This window comes from Narcine bancroftii, chromosome 14 (genome assembly GCF_036971445.1).
Source record: "Narcine bancroftii isolate sNarBan1 chromosome 14, sNarBan1.hap1, whole genome shotgun sequence".
NCBI lineage: Eukaryota > Metazoa > Chordata > Chondrichthyes > Torpediniformes > Narcinidae > Narcine > Narcine bancroftii.
The window spans coordinates 27,187,991-27,207,441 of NC_091482.1; the positions used below are offsets into that span (position 1 = coordinate 27,187,991).

At 44.3% G+C, this 19,451-nt stretch overlaps 1 protein-coding gene across 3 annotated transcripts in view; it reads left to right on the forward strand.

Annotated features, from left to right (window-relative positions):
* The window catches only part of mks1 (MKS transition zone complex subunit 1), a 72,736-nt gene that overhangs the window by 48,336 nt on the left and 4,949 nt on the right, over positions 1-19,451 (forward strand). For 2 of the 3 annotated variants that reach the window (XM_069911522.1, XM_069911524.1), the window contains 4 exons: positions 3,449-3,553; positions 12,102-12,235; positions 15,136-15,218; positions 17,991-18,088. In XM_069911522.1, the coding sequence (XP_069767623.1) occupies positions 3,449-3,553; positions 12,102-12,235; positions 15,136-15,218; positions 17,991-18,088 (420 nt within the window). Of the gene's footprint in view, positions 1-3,448; positions 3,554-3,892; positions 7,540-12,101; positions 12,236-15,135; positions 15,219-17,990; positions 18,089-19,451 lie in introns of those variants that run through there. The other variant, XM_069911523.1, reaches the window with a different exon arrangement.

Consider the following 19,451-nt stretch of genomic DNA (forward strand, 5'->3'; position numbering starts at 1 on the left):
CACAATCGACCGTTGTTTCGTCTCTTTCTCTTCCGTCACTTCTCCATCTTCATCACGTTGGGGTCACCAAATTGTCGGACTCTGGCTTTACCCTCCCCTCAATTTGGTCTGTGTGTCATCTGAGTCCAGTGTGCTCGTTGAATGAAGTGATAGGAGAAGGTATTTGGTTTCACGATCAGTTTATTACATAGTACAAGAATAAAGCTTAACAGAGCTCTGGTTCAGTCGTTAGTTCATAGACTGACTCCTACTGTCCAGTCTCTTCTGTTTATATAGATCAACATTGTTACATTGACCACGAGTTGGCTTTTTTTGATAAACTCCTTGCATAAAATTTATCTCAGCAATTTCCTGCTCTACACTTATCGATGGTGTAGACCTCCTATCTTAATCCCCAAGGCCAGAACACCCTGTTGTTTTGATCAGAAGTCAATTCATACCCCAGATATTTCTAATTATTTCTTTGTTCTCGTCTGGCCATAGTCTTTTGTTCTAATTAACACCTCCTGTGTATCCTTATGACTTGATTATTCCTACTAAATTGGTTTATCCATTTTGTTTGTCTCTGACATTCTCAGTCATGGTACTCTTATCACTTATCCTTGCAATCCACTTATCTTCCTGTCACTGGCCTGTTTCAGAATAAATCACTGTCCCTATGGTTCCTCCAACCTCATCCTGTCTATCCTTTTTCTCCCATGTGTGCTTTACAATTAGCAGTGTAACCTTGGGGATGAAAGTATTCTCTCTCTTTGTATTTGGAGGCAGTAAATTCTACACATACTATAATCAGCCAACTTTTCTGCATACTGTGGCTGTTCCTTAATTGCATTAATATTTACCTTAAACAGTATAATTGAAGTAAATAGTAAATTGTTACATCTTTCTCTTTGGCTTGGCTTCGCGGACAAAGATTTATGGAGGGGTAATGTCCACGTCAGCTGCAGGCTCGATTGTGGCTGACAAGTCCGATGCGGGACAGGCAGACACGGTTGCAGCGGCTGCAGGGGAAAATTGGTTGGTTGGGGTTGGGTGTTGGGTTTTTCCTCCTTTGTCTTTTGTCAGTGAGGTGGGCTCTGCGGTCTTCCTCAAAGGAGGTTGCTGCCCGCCAAACTGTGAGGCGCCAAGATGCACGGTTTGAGGCGTATCAGCCCACTGGCGGTGGTCAATGTGGCAGGCACCAAGAGATTTCTTTAGGCAGTCCTTGTACCTCTTCTTTGGTGCACCTCTGTCACGGTGGCCAGTGGAGAGCTCGCCATATAACACGATCTTGGGAAGGCGATGGTCCTCCATTCTGGAAATGTGACCCACCCAGCGCAGCTGGATCTTCAGCAGCGTGGACTCGATGCTGTCGGCCTCTGCCATCTTGAGTACTTCGATGTTAGGGATGAAGGCGCTCCAATGGATGTTGAGGATGGAGCGGAGACAATGCTGGTGGAAGCGTTCTAGGAGCCGTAGGTGATGCCGGTAGAGGACCCATGATTTGGAGCCGAACAGGAGTGTGGGTATGACAACAGCTCAGTATACGCTTATCTTTGTGAGGTTTTTCAGTTGGTTGTTTTTCCAGACTCTTTGTGTAGTCTTCCAAAGGTGCTATTTGCCTTGGCGAGTCTGTTGTCTATCTCGTTGTCGATCCTTGCATCTGATGAAATGGTGCAGCCGAGATAGGTAAACTGGTTGACCGTTTTGAGTTTTGTGTGCCCGATGGAGATGTGGGGGGGCTGGTAGTCATGGTGGGGAGCTGGCTGATGGAGGACCTCAGTTTTCTTCAGGCTGACTTCCAGGCCAAACATTTTGGCAGTTTCCGCAAAACAGGATGTCAAGCGCTGAAGAGCTGGCTCTGAATGGGCAACTAAAGCGGCATCGTCTGCAAAGAGTAGTTCACGGACAAGTTTCTCTTGTGCCTTGGTGTGAGCTTGCAGGCGCCTCAAATTGAAGAGACTGCCATCCGTGCGGTACCAGATGTAAACAGCGTCTTCATTATTGAGGTCTTTCATGGCTTGGTTCAGCATCATGTGAAGAAGATTGAAAAGAGGGTTGGTGCGAGAACACAGCCTTGCTTCACGCCATTGTTAATGGAGAAGGGTTCAGAGAGCTCATTGCTGTATCTGACCCGACCTTGTTGGTTTTCGTGCAGTTGGATAACCATGTTGAGGAACTTTGGGCCGATGCCAAAGCCCTTTCCTGCTCACAGTGTCAAAGACTTTGGTGAGGTCAACAAAGGTGATGTAGAATCCTTTGTTTTGTTCTCTGCACTTGTCTTGGAGCTGTCTGAGGGCAAAGACCATGTCAGTAGTTCCTCTGTTTGCGCGAAAGCCGCACTGTGATTCTGGGAGAATATTCTCGGCGACACTAGGTATTATTCTATTTAGGAGAATCCTAGCGAAGATTTTGCCTGCAATGGAGAGCAGCAAGTTAATCTCCTGCAATTAACACCCAATCACTTCCCCCAGATGTGTCAATTGTCCATTATATAGATGATATCCTGCTGCAACGAACATTAGCACGCTTTGGAGAGGAATCAATTAAATAGATGGAAGACAGGCTTTAATTCTAATGTTGTCTCAAATCAGGGCACTTGATATGTTAATCTCCTCCCTCAGGGACAGGTCTGGGCAATTAACATTGATAAGATGCAGTTCTCTCGCCAGAATGCCCTGTTTATAGGATTATTATGGGATTCAGTTCAAAGAGATATTCCCAAAATCAAAATTTCCCACACCCACTATAAATTGTGCACATTCTTTCAATGCTGCTATTACATTCCCATGCTTACTATAAATTGCTGGTTTGACTTCCCCACAACTGCCATTAATTGTGGATGTTCTTTCAACATGTAAAAATATTCGTGTATAATGCACAGGGGGGTGGGCCTGGTTTTTAAAATAGGCATATAACACACATGTTATATGTGTAAAAATAGGGTAATATATATGCATATAAAAATAACAAAATATTGTTGAATAAATGGTAAAATTCCAGAGGGTTTGTCTGAGTTTTTCAGGTTTATATCACTTGTGTATTTTGCCTTTGCAATTTTGTCATTCTTTTTCTTTCCCTCCTCATGTCAGTCCTGACCTTGCATATTTCTGTTTGCTCTAGTCCCCTTTAATGTAAAATATTGCACTAAGATTTAACTTTATTGTATGTAACCAGATATGCGACAGCGATAATAATTATTTGGAGCAGCACCAATGGTGCCAAAGTGATACTTGGCTCAATACTACATTTCTTTCATTTGCCAGTTCACAATATAAACAAAATGGATGGCATCTTTTTCTCGTTGCATTTTTCTTTTCTGGATTGCCATATTCCTCAGTCTCCTGGCCATGTGCATTTCCGTGCACCCTCATCTCTGGTGAAAATATCTGAAAAAGATTTCTTATCGATATTATGTCAGTGACAATGAGCACTGTTCATGTCTTGTTCTGTTTTTTGGATTTTACAGGTTTGCTGCAGTGGCCTATGCTTTATTTTGGGGTCTACTCTCGTGATTTCTGGCAGCGATACCGAATTGAGGGCTATGGCTACCTAAGCATTCCTGACAGTCCAGGTTAGCAAAAATACTAATCTCCCAAAATTTAATTAACACTTTTGTAACACTTGAATTAATCATCAGCTCTTGAGAGAACAATGCTGTCAAAAGATTAATCCTGGTATTAACTGATCTGCTGAATGTCTTCAACATTTTCTTATCTGTTTCTTTTTAAAACATTTTTATTGAGTTTAATATATAAATTAAACTCATCTAATAACAAACAGGTCATATCACATATTAAACATATAAATTAAAAACCAATCCATAATTGGTTATTTGACTTGTTTCTTTGAGAAATCAAATTCTATAAATATATTATTTAACAGTTTATCCCTTTCTCATAATATATCCCAGTGTGGCGGACTGAGCGGCTGCAGAGCTGGACAGGCAGAATTGCCACACCGAGCGGCCGGCACAGAATGGTGTGGGCTCTCCTTCTTTGCCCAGGAGAAGCCCGCGTTTGTAGACTCATGTGGGTTGACGAAGTGTGTTGCTTCCTTGGTGGCATGTTGCCAGGGAGACAATGACTGCAGCGCGCTAACTTCACTCCCCTTTATGAAGCGCACTGATGTCACTCCCCTTTGTGAAGCGAGCTGACATCATTTCCCTTTATGAAGCACGCTGACATCACTCCCCTTGTGAGGCGCGCTGACATCACTCGCCTTTGTAACATCGCTCCCCTTTGTGAGGCGCGCTGACATCACTCCCCTTTATAAGGTGCACGATTGTTTAAAATAAAACAGTTGGTAGTTGACTCTTCTCTGGTAGCTGTGTTTCTTGAGCTCTGCACTTAGTCCCACTAAATTGGTGACCCCCGACGGGTGCTCAATGTCTTTTGAGCCCCAACAGTGAAACATACTGAGAAAGCCTGCAGAATGGATGCCACTACTGGTTTGCACGCGGTGGCTGTGAAACTGCCCACCTTCTGGCCTCACAGACCACGTCCATGGTTCCAGCAGGCCAAGGCTCTTTTCCACATTAGGAACAAAACAAATGAAGCCACCAAATTCTGGCATGTACTTGCCTCACTGGATGAAGATCCTGCTGCCAAGGTAGATGATTTTCATTAACAACCTGCCTGAGAAGGATCAATACGATGCTTTTAAGGCACACTTCCTCGTGACTTTCGGCATGTCTGACCTGGAAAGAAGCACACGCTTACTCCACCTCGACAATTTGGGGTACAGAAGGCTGTCAGAACTGAAGAATTAAATGCTTGCGTTAGCAGGCGGCCATTTCAACTGCTTAATGTTCAAGGCAGCCTTCTTGGAATGACCCCTTCGTGACATCGCCCTGCTGCTCTCTTCTGCTGACTTCTCCAAACCAAGGGAAGTGGCGAGGGAGGCAGACAGACTTCACAGGGTACCGCAGCCTCCCGTGCCAAAGTTTCAGCAGGTCACCTTGGACAGTCAAGTCAACGCAACCGCCAGTTCTCCAGCCTTCCACAAGCTACCGAGGAAGAAAAGCCATTGGAGAACTGTCGGTGTTTCTACCACAGAAAGTGGAATGCGCCACCGTGCAGTTACAGTATCTTCCCGCCATCATCTTATGAACGGGAATCTCGAGTGCCTCAAGCCGACTTGTGTGCCACCAATGGCACTACGATTAGCAGTTATGGTACCAAGTCACTACAACTGGTATTAGGTGACACACCTTACCACTGGACTTTCACACTAGCGGCTGTAGGACAGCCCATTTTGGGAGCAAAGTTCCTGAGGGCACATGACTTGTTGATAGACTTGAAAGGGCGCCATTTGGTCCCCGCCACCACATTTCACATATGCCCACTTTCTTCAGGTCATCGGCTGGCAACACTGCTATGTGTGCAAACACTCGCCACTGATGATTTTTTGAACTTATTAGGAGAGTTTCCTGAACTACTTCCACCAGATTTCCATTCAGTCTCTCCATGTCATGGAGTTCAGCACTACTTAACCATCATTCGCCGTCCCCTACATTCCAAGGCACGCAGACTTCTTCCTGACTGGCTACTACAGGCCTAAAAAGAGTTCAAAACTATGGAGGAACTAGGCATCATCTAAAGGTCTGATAGTCCTTGGGCATCACCACTCCACATTGTTGCCCAAAGCATCTGGCAACCTAAGACCTTGTGGAGATTACTGACGCCTCAACGGCGCAACTGTGCCGGTTAGGTATTCAATACCACATATTCAAGATTTCACTGCCAACCTCTATGGCAAACGCATCTTCTCGAAGGTAGACTTAGTAAAAGATTATCACCAAATCCCTGTCCACCTGGAGGACATCCCTAAAACAGCAGCCATTATTACTCCATTTGGTCTATTTGAGTTTCTGAGGATGCCTTTCGGCCTTAAGAACGTGGCTCAGATGTTCCAACATTTAATGGACGACATCACAAGAGATTTGCCTTTCCTCTTCATCTACCTCAATGACATCTTAGTGTCCAACGACTTAACACAAGAACACAGACAACACCTGCGACAATTGTAGAGGCTTCGTGATTTCGGCCTTTCGATCAACCTTGCGAAGATGGCGCTTGGCAATCATACAATTGAATTTTTGGGACCCAGGATTTTGAACACAGGCGCAAACCCGCTTCCAAAGAATCAGCCATTCGGGCCTTACCAAAGCCCACTACAGTTAAAGGGCTACAAGAATTCCTGGGAATGGTTAACTTTTATAACAGGTTCATCCCAGCAGCTACCAGGATCATGAAGTCCTTGTTCCACATCCTCACCAGCAAACCTAAAAAAACTGCTCTGGACTACAAAGGCCACAGAAGCATTGGACAAAGCAAAAGAGGTGCTTTCAAAGGTAATCATGTTGGCCCACCCTCATATACACGCCCCGCTTGCGCTCACGTCAGACGCATCGAACATTGCTGTGGGGGTGGTCCTAGAACAGAAAATCAACGGTCACTGGCAACACCTGGCATTTTTCAGCTGCCACCTATCCCCGCCTGAATTAAAGTTCAGCGTTTTCGACCGGGAGCTGTTAGCACTTTATCTGGCCATCAAAAACTTCAGATATTTTCTTGAAGGCAGGCATTTTACTGCGTTTACTGACCATAAGCTTCTATCGTTTGCCCTTGCCAAGATTACGGATCCCTGGTCGGCATGTCAACAGAGGCATCTTGCCTATATTTCTGAATTTACCTCTAATGTGCGGCATTTGTCTGGTAAAAACAATATTGTAGCTGATGCCTTGTCCAGGCCAGAGGTCGATGCAATTACAGGAGGGCTGGATCTCCATGCTCTCTCAATAGCCCAACAAGAGGACCAGGAGGTACAAACTTTCCATACAACTATGACGGTCCTGCTCTTAGCCGATGCTCTGTTGGGCCCCGACCAGATGAACATACTTTGGTTGTAGGTGGCCGGTTGAAGTATCACAATCATCCCAGTGTCTTGGCAGAGGAAACTTTTCGACCACATTCAAGGCCTGTCCCATCCATCTGTCCGCACAACCATCAAGCTTATGTCCTCAAACTATGTCTGGCATGGCTTAAGGAAGCAGGTCACTGGGCATGAACATGTCATGAACCAGGCAGCTAAGGACCAACGGCACACCCAAGCACTGCTTCAACAATTTCCACCTACAATGTTGTCTTATAAAGAGTTGAAAATAAGAAAACAGAAATGGAAAAGGAGGAAAGGTAATGATGGAAAAACGGAAAGAGAAGATAAACAAAATATAAAAGGGCTACGCTGAACTATATGTCTTTAAATATTAATGGAATACATAACCAAATTAAAAGGAATAAACTACCAAATTTAAATGAATAAATGTATTCCATTAGAAAAAATAACATATTGGTTAAGAAATAATATTGAAATATTCAAACAAGTATAGGAGCCTTACATTAAATACAATAGCGAAAACCTACCGGGGACAAACATTACCTAAGTTGATGGAAGGAGAAGGAAAGAAAAGAATGGACTCAGTAGAATTTCTGGTGTAATTTTGTTGAATGACAACATTGTCTGACTGGCTTAATGCAACCTAGATTGTATACCTAAAATGGATGAGAGGGGGGGGTGGGGGGGTGGTTTGGGAGGAAAGGGAGGGGGGGGGGGGAGAAAAAGTCACTGTATATGTGTGAAAAAGAAATTGTGTATATCATGGCTAATGTGATTTATGGTGTGAAAAATAAAAAAATTAAAAAAAAGAAAAAGGAACAATTTCCACCTACGACTCAAAGGTTTCAGCATGTGCACATAGACATTGTGGGCCCGCTGCCCATGTCCAGAGGTCAAAGGTATATACTAACAATGGCTGACTATTTTACCCGCTGGCTGGAAGCTACACCAGTGATGGATATCACGACTGAAATGTGCGCTTCGACTTTACTCTCGACCTGGGTTGCTCGATTCAGAGTACCGGTCCATCTAACCTCTGACAGGGGAACTCATTTTACTTCAACCTTGTGGGCAAACCTGGTGAGACTTTGCGGTATGCAATTACACCATACCAACCGCAGGCTAATGGGCTAGTGGAACATTTCCTCTGGCATCTGAAACAAGCCTTGCGGGCAAGACTTAACAGGCCTCAGTGAGCAGATGGATTACCGTTGGTGCTGTTGGGTATTAGAACGGCACCTAAGGATGACCTGAAGACCGCTTCAGCAGAATTAGTTACAGCGCTGAATTCCTAGTACCGGCAGACATCCCTCCTCCAGCCAAAGATAAATCCTCGGTTAAAGAGGAATTACAAGAACTAAGAAACAAGATGGGTTCTCTGGTTCCAGCAACTCATCATGGATCACCGCCTACACACGTTCCTGCTGCTTTCGACTCTACTTCTTAAGACTTTGTTCAACGTCCATCCCACGCTACACTCCTGCAGCAACCTTACGAGGAGCCTTATAAAGTGCGATTGGACATTGGTGGTTGACCAAATTTTTTTACACAAGACAGACTGAAGCCTGCGCACATGGACATTGCTGAACCTGTGCATGTCCCATCTCCCAAGCGACAGGGACACCCTTCTAAAATACCCGAAGTTGTGACATTGCAGCCATGCAATGATTCTGAGGAGGGGAGTGATGTGGCAGACCAAGCGGGCACATAGCTGGACAGGCAGAATTGCCGCACCCAGCAGCCATCACAGAATGGTGCAGGCTCCACTTTTTTGCCAGTAGAAGCCCATGTTTGCAGTCCCACGTGGGTTGGTGAAGTGCGTTGCTTCCCTGCTGGCATGTTGCCAGAGACAATGACTCTGCAGTGCGCTGACATCACTCCCCTTTATGAGACACGCTGATATCACTCCCCTTTGTGAGGCGCGCTGACATCACTCCCCGTTGTGAGGCGCGCTGACATCACTCCCGTTGTGAGGCGCGCTGACATCACTCCCGTTGTGAGGCGCGCTGACATCACTCCCGTTGTGAGGCGCGCTGACATCACTCCCGTTGTGAGGCGCGCTGACATCACTCCCGTTGTGAGGCGCGCTGACATCACTCCCGTTGTGAGGCGCGCTGACATCACTCCCGTTGTGAGGCGCGCTGACATCACTCCCGTTGTGAGGCGCGCTGACATCACTCCCGTTGTGAGGCGCGCTGACATCACTCCCGTTGTGAGGCGCGCTGACATCACTCCCGTTGTGAGGCGCGCTGACATCACTCCCTTTGTGAGGCGCGCTGACATCACTCCCTTTGTGAGGCGCGCTGACATCACTCCCTTTGTGAGCCCTTTGTGAGGCGCGCTGACATCACTCCCCTTTGTGAGGCGCGCTGACATCACTCCCCTTTGTGAGGCGCGCTGACATCACTCCCCTTTGTGAGGCGCGCTGACATCACTCCCTTTGTGAGGCGCGCTGACATCACTCCTTTTGTGAGCCCTTTGTGAGGCGCGCTGACATCACTCCCTTTGTGAGGCGCGCTGACATCACTCCCCTTTGTGAGGCGCGCTGACATCACTCCCTTTGTGAGGCGCGCTGACATCACTCCCTTTGTGAGGCGCGCTGACATCACTCCCTTTGTGAGGCGCGCTGACATCACTCCCTTTGTGAGGCGCGCTGACATCACTCCCTTTGTGAGGCGCGCTGACATCACTCCCTTTGTGAGGCGCGCTGACATCACTCCCTTTGTGAGCCCTTTGTGAGGCGCGCTGACATCACTCCCCTTTGTGAGGCGCGCTGACATCACTCCCCTTTGTGAGGCGCGCTGACATCACTCCCCTTTGTGAGGCGCACTGACATCACTCCCTTTGTGAGGCGCGCTGACATCACTCCTTTTGTGAGCCCTTTGTGAGGCGCGCTGACATCACTCCCTTTGTGAGGCGCGCTGACATCACTCCCCTTTGTGAGGCGCACTGACATCACTCCCTTTGTGAGGCGCGCTGACATCACTCCTTTTGTGAGGCGCGCTGACATCACTCCCTTTGTGAGGCGCGCTGACATCACTCCCTTTGTGAGGCGCGCTGACATCACTCCCTTTGTGAGGCGCGCTGACATCACTCCCTTTGTGAGGCGCGCTGACATCACTCCCTTTGTGAGGCGCGCTGACATCACTCCCTTTGTGAGGCATGCTGGCATCACTCCCATTTATGAGGTGCACTGGCATCACTCCCTTTGTGAGCCCTTTGTGAGGCGCGCTGACATCACTCCCTTTGTGAGGCGCGCTGACATCACCCCTTTGTGAGGCGCACTGACATCACTCCCTTTATGAGGCGCGCTGACATCACTCCCTTTGTGAGCCCTTTGTGAGGCGCGCTGACATCACTCCCTTTGTGAGGCGCGCTGACATCACTCCCCTTTGTGAGGCGCACTGACATCACTCCCTTTGTGAGGCGCGCTGACATCACTCCTTTTGTGAGGCGCGCTGACATCACTCCCTTTGTGAGGCGCACTGACATCACTCCCTTTATGAGGCGCGCTGACATCACTCCCTTTGTGAGCCCTTTGTGAGGCGCGCTGACATCACTCCCTTTGTGAGGCGCGCTGACATCACTCCCCTTTGTGAGGCGCACTGACATCACTCCCTTTGTGAGGCGCGCTGACATCACTCCTTTTGTGAGGCGCGCTGACATCACTCCCTTTGTGAGGCGCGCTGACATCACTCCCTTTGTGAGGCGCGCTGACATCACTCCCTTTGTGAGGCGCGCTGACATCACTCCCTTTGTGAGGCGCGCTGACATCACTCCCTTTGTGAGGCATGCTGGCATCACTCCCATTTGTGAGGCGCACTGGCATCACTCCCTTTGTGAGGCGCGCTGACATCACTCCCTTTGTGAGGCATGCTGGCATCACTCCCTTTGTGAGGCATGCTGGCATCACTCCCTTTGTGAGGCGCGCTGACATCACTCCCCTTTGTGAAGTGCGCGGTTGTTTAAAATAAAAAAACATGGTCGTTGACTCTGGTAGCTGTATTTCTTGAGCTCTGCACTTAGTACCACTAAACTAGTATAATTTTGGATAGAAAATAGGTAAGATAAAATTAAACAATCCCTTTATATAGACAAAGGGTAAGTTCTATCAATTAATGATATGATCTATGATAAACGATATTTAAACCTGTTTAACCTAAAAAAATTTTAAAAAAAACAAAAATCCTCTGACTAATCTAACCCCCTCCCTCTAACCAAGGTTAACGTAAAATTTTAAAGCGATGGATCGAAAAGTGACCTTCAGACACCAGACAGAAGTCAATCTTCCAATTATAATAGTAATCTATGAATGGGCCCCACATCTTTTCAAATTGAAACTTTATATCTTTAATGTTGTATCTAATTTTCTCCAAGCTTAAGACGAGACATAACATCATGTAACCAGTGGGTTACATTGATAGCTTGTCAAGCTATCAATGAGGTAAAAGCTAAAATTCTCTCATGTTTCATGAGAAGTATTTACTCTTTTTATTTACCAGAGTTTTCTCTCCTCCAGTTAGTGGACTACCAGAGTCCATGAATACTCAATGTGTTCTTCTATTATGGAGCCCACATGATGATTGTAATGTGAGCCTAGACAATGACTATTATGCAGCTACTTGCGGATTAGAGTGTGTAATCTGGACTCTACATTACATCCATAAACAGCATGTGTATAGGCATTTTTTCATGCTCCAGTTGGGATTGCCATTATGTGAATCTTTTCTTCTGGTAAATAGGGCTTGAGTCCACACTGGGCATGGATTTCTTCTCTTTGTTATCCTCATGACATTGCACTTTCCTCTTTATCATCCCCACATAGAATATTATACTGATGTTTTTGGATAGGTAGCACTCAAGGAAGTGTCATGTTTCCAACTCTGTACAGCCCATGGTGTCATACTGTGTTCACATCCTGTGATTCTCCACAATGTTGCCATGTTGAGAGCATGATCTTAATATGCTGAAAACAAAGGTCTGTAAGTATTACAGAGCAAATTTTATTTGTTTAATAGAGTTAAATCTAAGACTGCAAGTTGAGTATTTTTCCATTGTTTTTGCTTTAAACTTTCAGTTTTATTTGATGTGCCATCTCATCATTCTAATTCTCTGCCACAACTGAAACTAGATTCCAGGTTAATGACTAACCTACTTCCTTCCTGCCCAGGTATTTGTTTTTGTCTAACCTGTATTGGAAGGTGAAATATTTTTGCTGACAGGTAGCTATACAAAGGAATGTCAGACTTGGCGACCAGTCTTGCCTGGATCAACAGCAGAAATGTGGAGATTCTTTGTTGGTGGTGCACTTGAGCTTGAAGATATGACTTATATCTGCATCCCAAGCACGTTCAAGGTATTATGAAAACTGCTGATCAGAATGTGAATTGATTGAGGCATTAAGGTGACAGAACTACATCTGGCTCCTGATTCAACCAGTTTACAAACTTTTATCTTGGTCTTTCATTCCCTGCTGTCCAGCTGCTCCACACTGATTCCATTTATAAAGCCCGTACCCCCCATTTCCATTTCCCGCAGTTCCACCCTCCCCCACCTGGCCCCGAGAACAAGAAGGACAGAGTTCCTTTTGTCCTCACTTTCTACTCCACCACCCTCTGCATCTGACAAATGATCCTCTGTCACTTCCACCAACCTTAATGCGAGTCATCCTAGCACAAGCTGCATCTTCCTCTTCCTACCCCAATCTGCTTTTCAAACAGGTAAGAATCCTGAATGAATCTCGCAATGATAACGTTATGTTGCCTTTGCTCTGTACTAACTGATCTCACTCTGTAAACACTTCTGTTTTACTTAGTGTACTACATATGCCCAGGTGGACTGCTTGCAACAATGAGTTTCTCCCTACATCTTGGTACATCTGACAGTAAACAACTTAGAAAATTACTGAAATTGGGTCTGCTGTTGGTTAAGACTCTGGCCAGTAATTGGCAATGTTATAGCTGTCTTGGAGCAATTTGGTAGAGGCTTGGCTTGTTCTGAAGTGACGCAGCCAGCAGTTTCCTACCATTGCGTGGATGCGGTCAATTGCTGGTTTCAGTGATAGCCTTAGGAGGTGGCCAGGATGGATCAGATCCTGAGTGAAAGATGGTTGCAAGTACCTGGCTTTGGCTTTTGCTTTCAAACATTGGCCTTTGCTTGGAATGTTTCAGCATTGATGTAATTCTGGATTGTAACTTGGTCAAGAATGCATGATATTGTTTGGAAAGAGAGCTGAAAAAGACAAGAAGTTGTAATTTGCTATACTGTGCAGGTGCTTCTCAGCTGTTTCAGCCACGTAGCTATCTGCTGGCGTGCACTTGGGCCAACTAAATCTGAATATTTGGTCATTAACTCACTATTGTCAGGATCTGACATCTGCAGGATTATGACAACTGCCAATATCAAATATACCAGATTTGAGTGCAAAACACTCAACTTTGTTGTGGGAAGAAATAATCCTGAGGAAAATATCTTTCTGTCATTTTACATTTAAGTAATAAATTTTTGACCCTTTCCAAACTAATCACCTTAAAATGTATGGAGTTGAATCTTTCAACGGAATTTCTCAAGACACAGATCTTTCTGGAAATTACCTTCGCACATAAATGGAATGTTTAATTCCTCCCTTCAATCACTAATATAGTAGAAGGATTTGGTAAAAAGCTGGTGTGGAGAAGGAAAAGAGTATGAAACCAGCAAAGAATAAGAAGAGTTGTATACAGGAAGCTTACTGTGAGTGATGGCATTCACTGACTGAGAATTGTTTTTCAGAAGGTAATACATTACCTAGTTAAATGACTGGGATGTAGTATTTCTCCTTCTCAATGCCACTTTAAAAGATTTTACTTTATCCACACCCCCTTTTCCTTTTCTAAATATTGTTACAACTTCACAAGCTAAACCCCATTACCACCTAGAGATTCACCTTTCTCATGCCGTCTCTCCTTCACTTCTCACCTTGTAATGGAAAGGATGGTTAGGTAAATACAACGTTTTATTTCAATTGAGCTTGCTTTAATGTACTGTCAGATCTAGAAAGGCACGAAATTTGTTGTTTTGCAACAGGATCACACTGAAAACATTTATCTCAACCACCTTACAAAAAAAATAAAAAAAAAATGCAAGAAAAAGTCAAAGTAAAGCAGTGTCTTGGTTCATTATTAATTTGGAAATCTGATGACAGGGGAAGAAGCTGCCCTTGTGCCACTGAGTGCCCCTCTTCAGGCTGTTGTACCTTTTTCCCAATGGTAGCAGAGTGAAGAGGTGGGGGATCTTTGAGCTCCGGCTCTTGTAGATGCCCTCAGTGGAGGGATGTCTGGTGCCCATGATGTTGAGGCCAAGTTAACAACCCTCTGGAGGTTTTTCTTGAGTATTGGCACCTCCATACCAAACAGTGATGCAACCAGCCAGAGTGAGCATCTTCAGAATACCAGGTGCTCTGGTGGCTTTTGCTGGCAGCAAGTTGCCTGATGCTTCCTCCCCTATTTCATTTATTGTTAAAACTCCTATCCACATCATTGTAATTTTTCAGTGTCGTCCTGGCCAACCATTCCCACTTCCACATCATCTTTTCTCTGCTATCTTATCTAAACTTTTAGCAGAAGTTACTAACCCAACATTCTACAACATAAACTTTAATAACCTTCCTTTGGCTGAGTTCCTGAATTTTAAAATTCACACCCTTACTTTAATTCCCTTTGTGTTCTCAGCCTCCCCATCCATCCACTACCTGAACTTAACATTTCAAATTGCTCATTTCTATGATCTAGGGTGACATTTTTGGCTTAATCCTTGTTGTTTCTTCACCTTTGAAGTGCTTTGCTTTTTGTTTTACTTTATAAACTTGAACTAAACTTTTGTTTTACTATGCAGATAGTCCTTGACTTCCGATCTATGTAAGTTACGTCCACCCACATATACGACCAAATTTTTAAAAAAAGAAATCTTTATCGAACTACTGTAGAAGTACATATTTTGTATTAAAAGTACTGTCGGCAGCCCGAGGTCCCCATTCCCCGACTTATGACCAAACCCCAAGTTACAACCAAACCATTGGTCCCCATTACAATCATAAGTCGGGGACTATCTGTAAAAACTTAGCTTAAGAGGGGAAGGGAAGGAAATAAGTTCTGAACCATTGATATGCTAAGAGTTTGTGGAATGTGAAGGAAGTATCGGACTGGGTGGTGGAAGGATATACCGTAGATTATGATCTGCGAATAGATGAAGCTATTAAATTATTTTCCTTGCTTTCAGGGAGACAAGCTGAGTCGCTTCGGTTTCAGAACAGAAACCACAGGAAATGTAACCTTCAAGTTTCATTGCATGCAGCAATGCAGGTGTGTAAATCCATGGCCTGACTGTTGAGCAAAGTAGTGAGGTCTATCTATATCAACAATAGTGATGTTTGTGGAGGGAGAGATAGTATCCCTTATTACCAGATTAAGAATGACCTGGGAAGTCACTGACTTAAGTGCAGAGCACATGAACTTGAGTAACCATTCAGCAACCTAAGTGAATAATCAAGGACTCATTGGTTGTTGATGAGCGGAATGGACTGGATGCAATCGTTGTTTGAAGATTGTGGTGGGAAGTGCTCCTCCTTTATTCACACAAAAAAAAATGCAAAATTGAGAGCGGTTGGTCCAAAGCTTTTACCTTAACAAAAAAAAAACTCTTCTTAAGATTTTCTGTATGTTTCATGTACTCATGTAATGCCTGAGCCATGCACACAGGGCCGCAGACAGGCACAGTTAGAGACCTGGGTTTCAAATCTGACCTTGGGTGCTGAATGCGTGGAATTTGCTCATTCTCCCTGTGATCTTGTGGATTTTTTTTGGAGGTACTCTGGTTTCCTCCCACATCAGAAAGACTGATGAGTTGGTTGATTATTGACCACTATAATTTCCCTGGTATGTGGGTCAGTGGTAGAATATTGGGGGGGGGGGGGTGAAGATGGGATTAAGTTAATTAGATGGTTAATGGTTAGTGTGGGATTGGTCCAAAGGCCTGATTTCTCAGACTTTATGACTATATTAGGTGAACTTTTTGCTCTAAGCCATTTCAGTTCAACTAACACTGGACAACAATTTTTTTTCCTGAAGGTTTTCTTCCTGTAAAAACTGAATACAAAGATACTTTCATATTTGTTGTATAACGTAGGAAGTTGGAGAAACATTAACTTTCATATAATTTAACAGGTTTAATAACAAAATGATGCTGACACATTGCATTAATTCAACTGACCTAAAATGTTTTGCCACTGATTTTCATTTGGACTCAGCATTTGATACCCCTCGTGTCAGTGTTCAACAGTAGTCGGCCAGCATTGATGGATGTCAATTGCCCTGATACCACTTTTCCATGGTTGCAATATCTTGGTGAAACCTTTCACCATGTTCAGCGCTGACTGCAGGAAGATCAACAGGGAAGAAGTCCAAGTGGGAATGCAGAAAATGAAATTTCAATGACACGTTGCCCTTCATGGTTTTGTATGCTTGAAGTAGACTTAAAATATGGCAGGAAATCACAAAAATAGGTTAAATCTAAAAAAAATTATGTAATAGAAAAGTTTAAGGTGATTTTCGTGATCAGCAGCCCAAAACCCATAAAATACACTCATAAGTGTTCAGGAAAGAAAATCTTTATCGTCCAGCGTAGCAAATTCTTGCAGGAAATTTGAGCCTGTTGAATTATAATTCAGCAAATTCTTGCAGGAAATTTGAGCCTGTTGAATTATAATTCAGCAAATTCTTGCAGGAAATTTGAGCCTGTTGAATTATAATTCAGCAAATTCTTGCAGGAAATTTGAGCCTGTTGAATTATAATTCAGCAAATTCTTGCAGGAAATTTGAGCCTGTTGAATTATAATTCAGCAAATTCTTGCAGGAAATTTGAGCCTGTTAAATTATAATTCAGCAAATTCTTGCAGGAAATTTGAGCCTGTTGAATTATAATTCAGCAAATTCTTGCAGGAAATTTGAGCCTGTTGAATTATAATTCAGCAAATTCTTGCAGGAAATTTGAGCCTGTTGAATTATAGTTCAGCAAGGATCAAATTGCAGGATGATAATCTGTCTGATTACCAAGTTGTCAGACTGCCTGAATTTAGTGGGCACCAGAAATCCATAAAATTAAAAACGGTTAGCATAGGAATTTGCGCAATGCTTTTAGAGTGACAGCAGCCCAGGTTCATATCTGGCGTGGTCTGTAAGGAATTTGTATCTTCTTCCTGTGTCTGCATGGGTTTCCATTGTTCAAAACCATATGGGGTTTGTAGGTTGATTGATATATTTGGGGGCACGGCTCATGAGCCGGAAGCGTTCTGTTACTGTGCTGTATGTTGCAGATACTGAAAATCTGAAATTATGCAGAAGATGCGGAAACACTCGACAGATTAAGCAGCATTTGCAGAAAGAGAAACAACTAATAATTCAGGTTGAAGAGTCTCCCCACCTCTGCAGATTGAAACGTTAACTCTGTTTCTCTTTTCACAGATGCTATTTAACCTGTTGAATGTTTCTGTCTTTATCCCAGAAGCTTTATAAGGAAGAAACAATTTAATCTGGTGGTATTTAAATTTAAAAAAAAACACAATTTCCAAACTTTTCCTTCTAATATTTTCCTTGCTTATTTTCAGCTCCAACAAAATCACATACAAAGTGGATATATATGGGGATTATTAAGAATTGGACTCACCCATGTAGAGTAATAATCAGAAATTTTGAAGTTTGGTGGTAAGATTGGAAAATAATGGAACAAAGGAATATCGATCGAGGGATGCATGTGTTTAATGTTTGTGTAATATTTACTGGCGGTAGTCCACTCAGGCAGCAGATGGTAACCATGAAAATGTAGCAAATCTGTCGCAGTGCGAAATGAAGAACGAGAAAATAATCAGGCGCAGTCGAGTCGAAGTTCCGTAAAAGTCGTTTTCTCAGTCACGCGCAGCTTTTGAAACCTCCCCCCCCCCCCCACACGTTCCAAATGATGTCATCACTTTGTGATGTCACGACATCACTCAGAATGTCCTGAGCTGGTTCGATTAAGCCTCCCGTGAGCTGCTACAAAACAGTTTTTGATTTGAAATTTGTGCTGCGGTGTTTTGATAGGACTTTTCTGGATTCGACCATGGCAAGAAAACAATCACAGAATGTTCTGGACCGCATGGGAGGATTTACCCACCAGGCTACCTTCCACTCCGTTCTGGGTAGGTAATAATTTATTTAATTGTAAAGGCAGTAAAGGATTGTACCTCGTCTCGGATGGAATGGATCGTGAGTTTTTGTTGGTAGTAGAGTATTCATAGTAGTTTATTTATATCGTGCAGATACACGACCCTTTATCCGGAACCCTTGGGGGACAGCGTGTTCCGAATTTCAGATTTTTTCAGATTTTGGAATGCCAGATTTAAACCCACCCGAATTGTGCTGCCATATCTACCCCCACCCCCTTCCAGTGGCTTTGCCATCTCGCCCGCCCGACTTGCGCTGCCGGTCTTCTCCTGACTCGTGCTACTGGTCTCTCCCCTCGTCCGCCCGACTCGCGCTGCTGGTCTCCCTCGCCCGCCCGACTCGCGCTGCTGGTCTCTCCCCCCCCCCTCCCTCGCCTGACCGACTTGAGCTGCCGTTCCCTCGCCCGCATGACTCGAGCTGCTGTTCTCTCCCCACCCCCACCTCCCCTCGCTTGCCCGATTTGCGCTGCTGGTCCCTCGCCCGCCCAACTCACACTGCCGTCTCTCTCCCCAGTTGCCAGATTTTCCGGATTTTAGATGTCCGGATAAAGGATAGTGTAGCTCTACATTGCTAATAAGAGTTACTGTTTTAATTTCTACTTGGTTCTTTGTTATTTTTAGATGGTAAGAACATTCTGGCTTAAAATGTCAAACTACTGTTTGCATTGTTTTCCTACAGTAATAGGGTATCAAATGTTCTGGGGTCCAGACAAGGCAATGTATTGGGAACTGCCTATCGTCTCCAAAGGCTTATCATTTAAATCATCCCTAGATTTGGATTGAAATTCCTATCTGTCTACTGACTATTAAAGGTCTCAGGTTAACAAAGTTTGACCATCACAAACTTTATTCATACCGTCGATGTGCACTGCTTTAATTTACACAAGAGTCACAGTCATACAGCCTTTTGGCCCAACCCATCCATGCTGACCAAGAAATCCACCTGAGCTAGCCCCTTTTTTTCTGCATTTCACCCTTCCTTTCTGTGTACTTGTCTAAATGCCTTTTAAACATTGTAATTGTACCTGCCTCTGTAGCTCATTGCATATACCCATCACCTCTGTGTGAAAAGCTTGCTCTTCAGAAGCCCTTAAGTTTTCCTCTCTCACCTTAACACATATGATCCCTAGTTTAGAAGATCTCCATACCCTGGGGGAACAAAACTGACCCTACCCCTAGGCCCTTATTATTTTGTATACTTCTGTAAGATCACTCCCTGGGAAAATAAGCCCCAGCATATCCAATCTCTATTCATAACTTGCGCTTTCCAGTCTTGTCAACATCCTTGTGAATTTTTACTGCACCCTTTCCTGTAGCTAGGCATTCAGAACTGCACTCT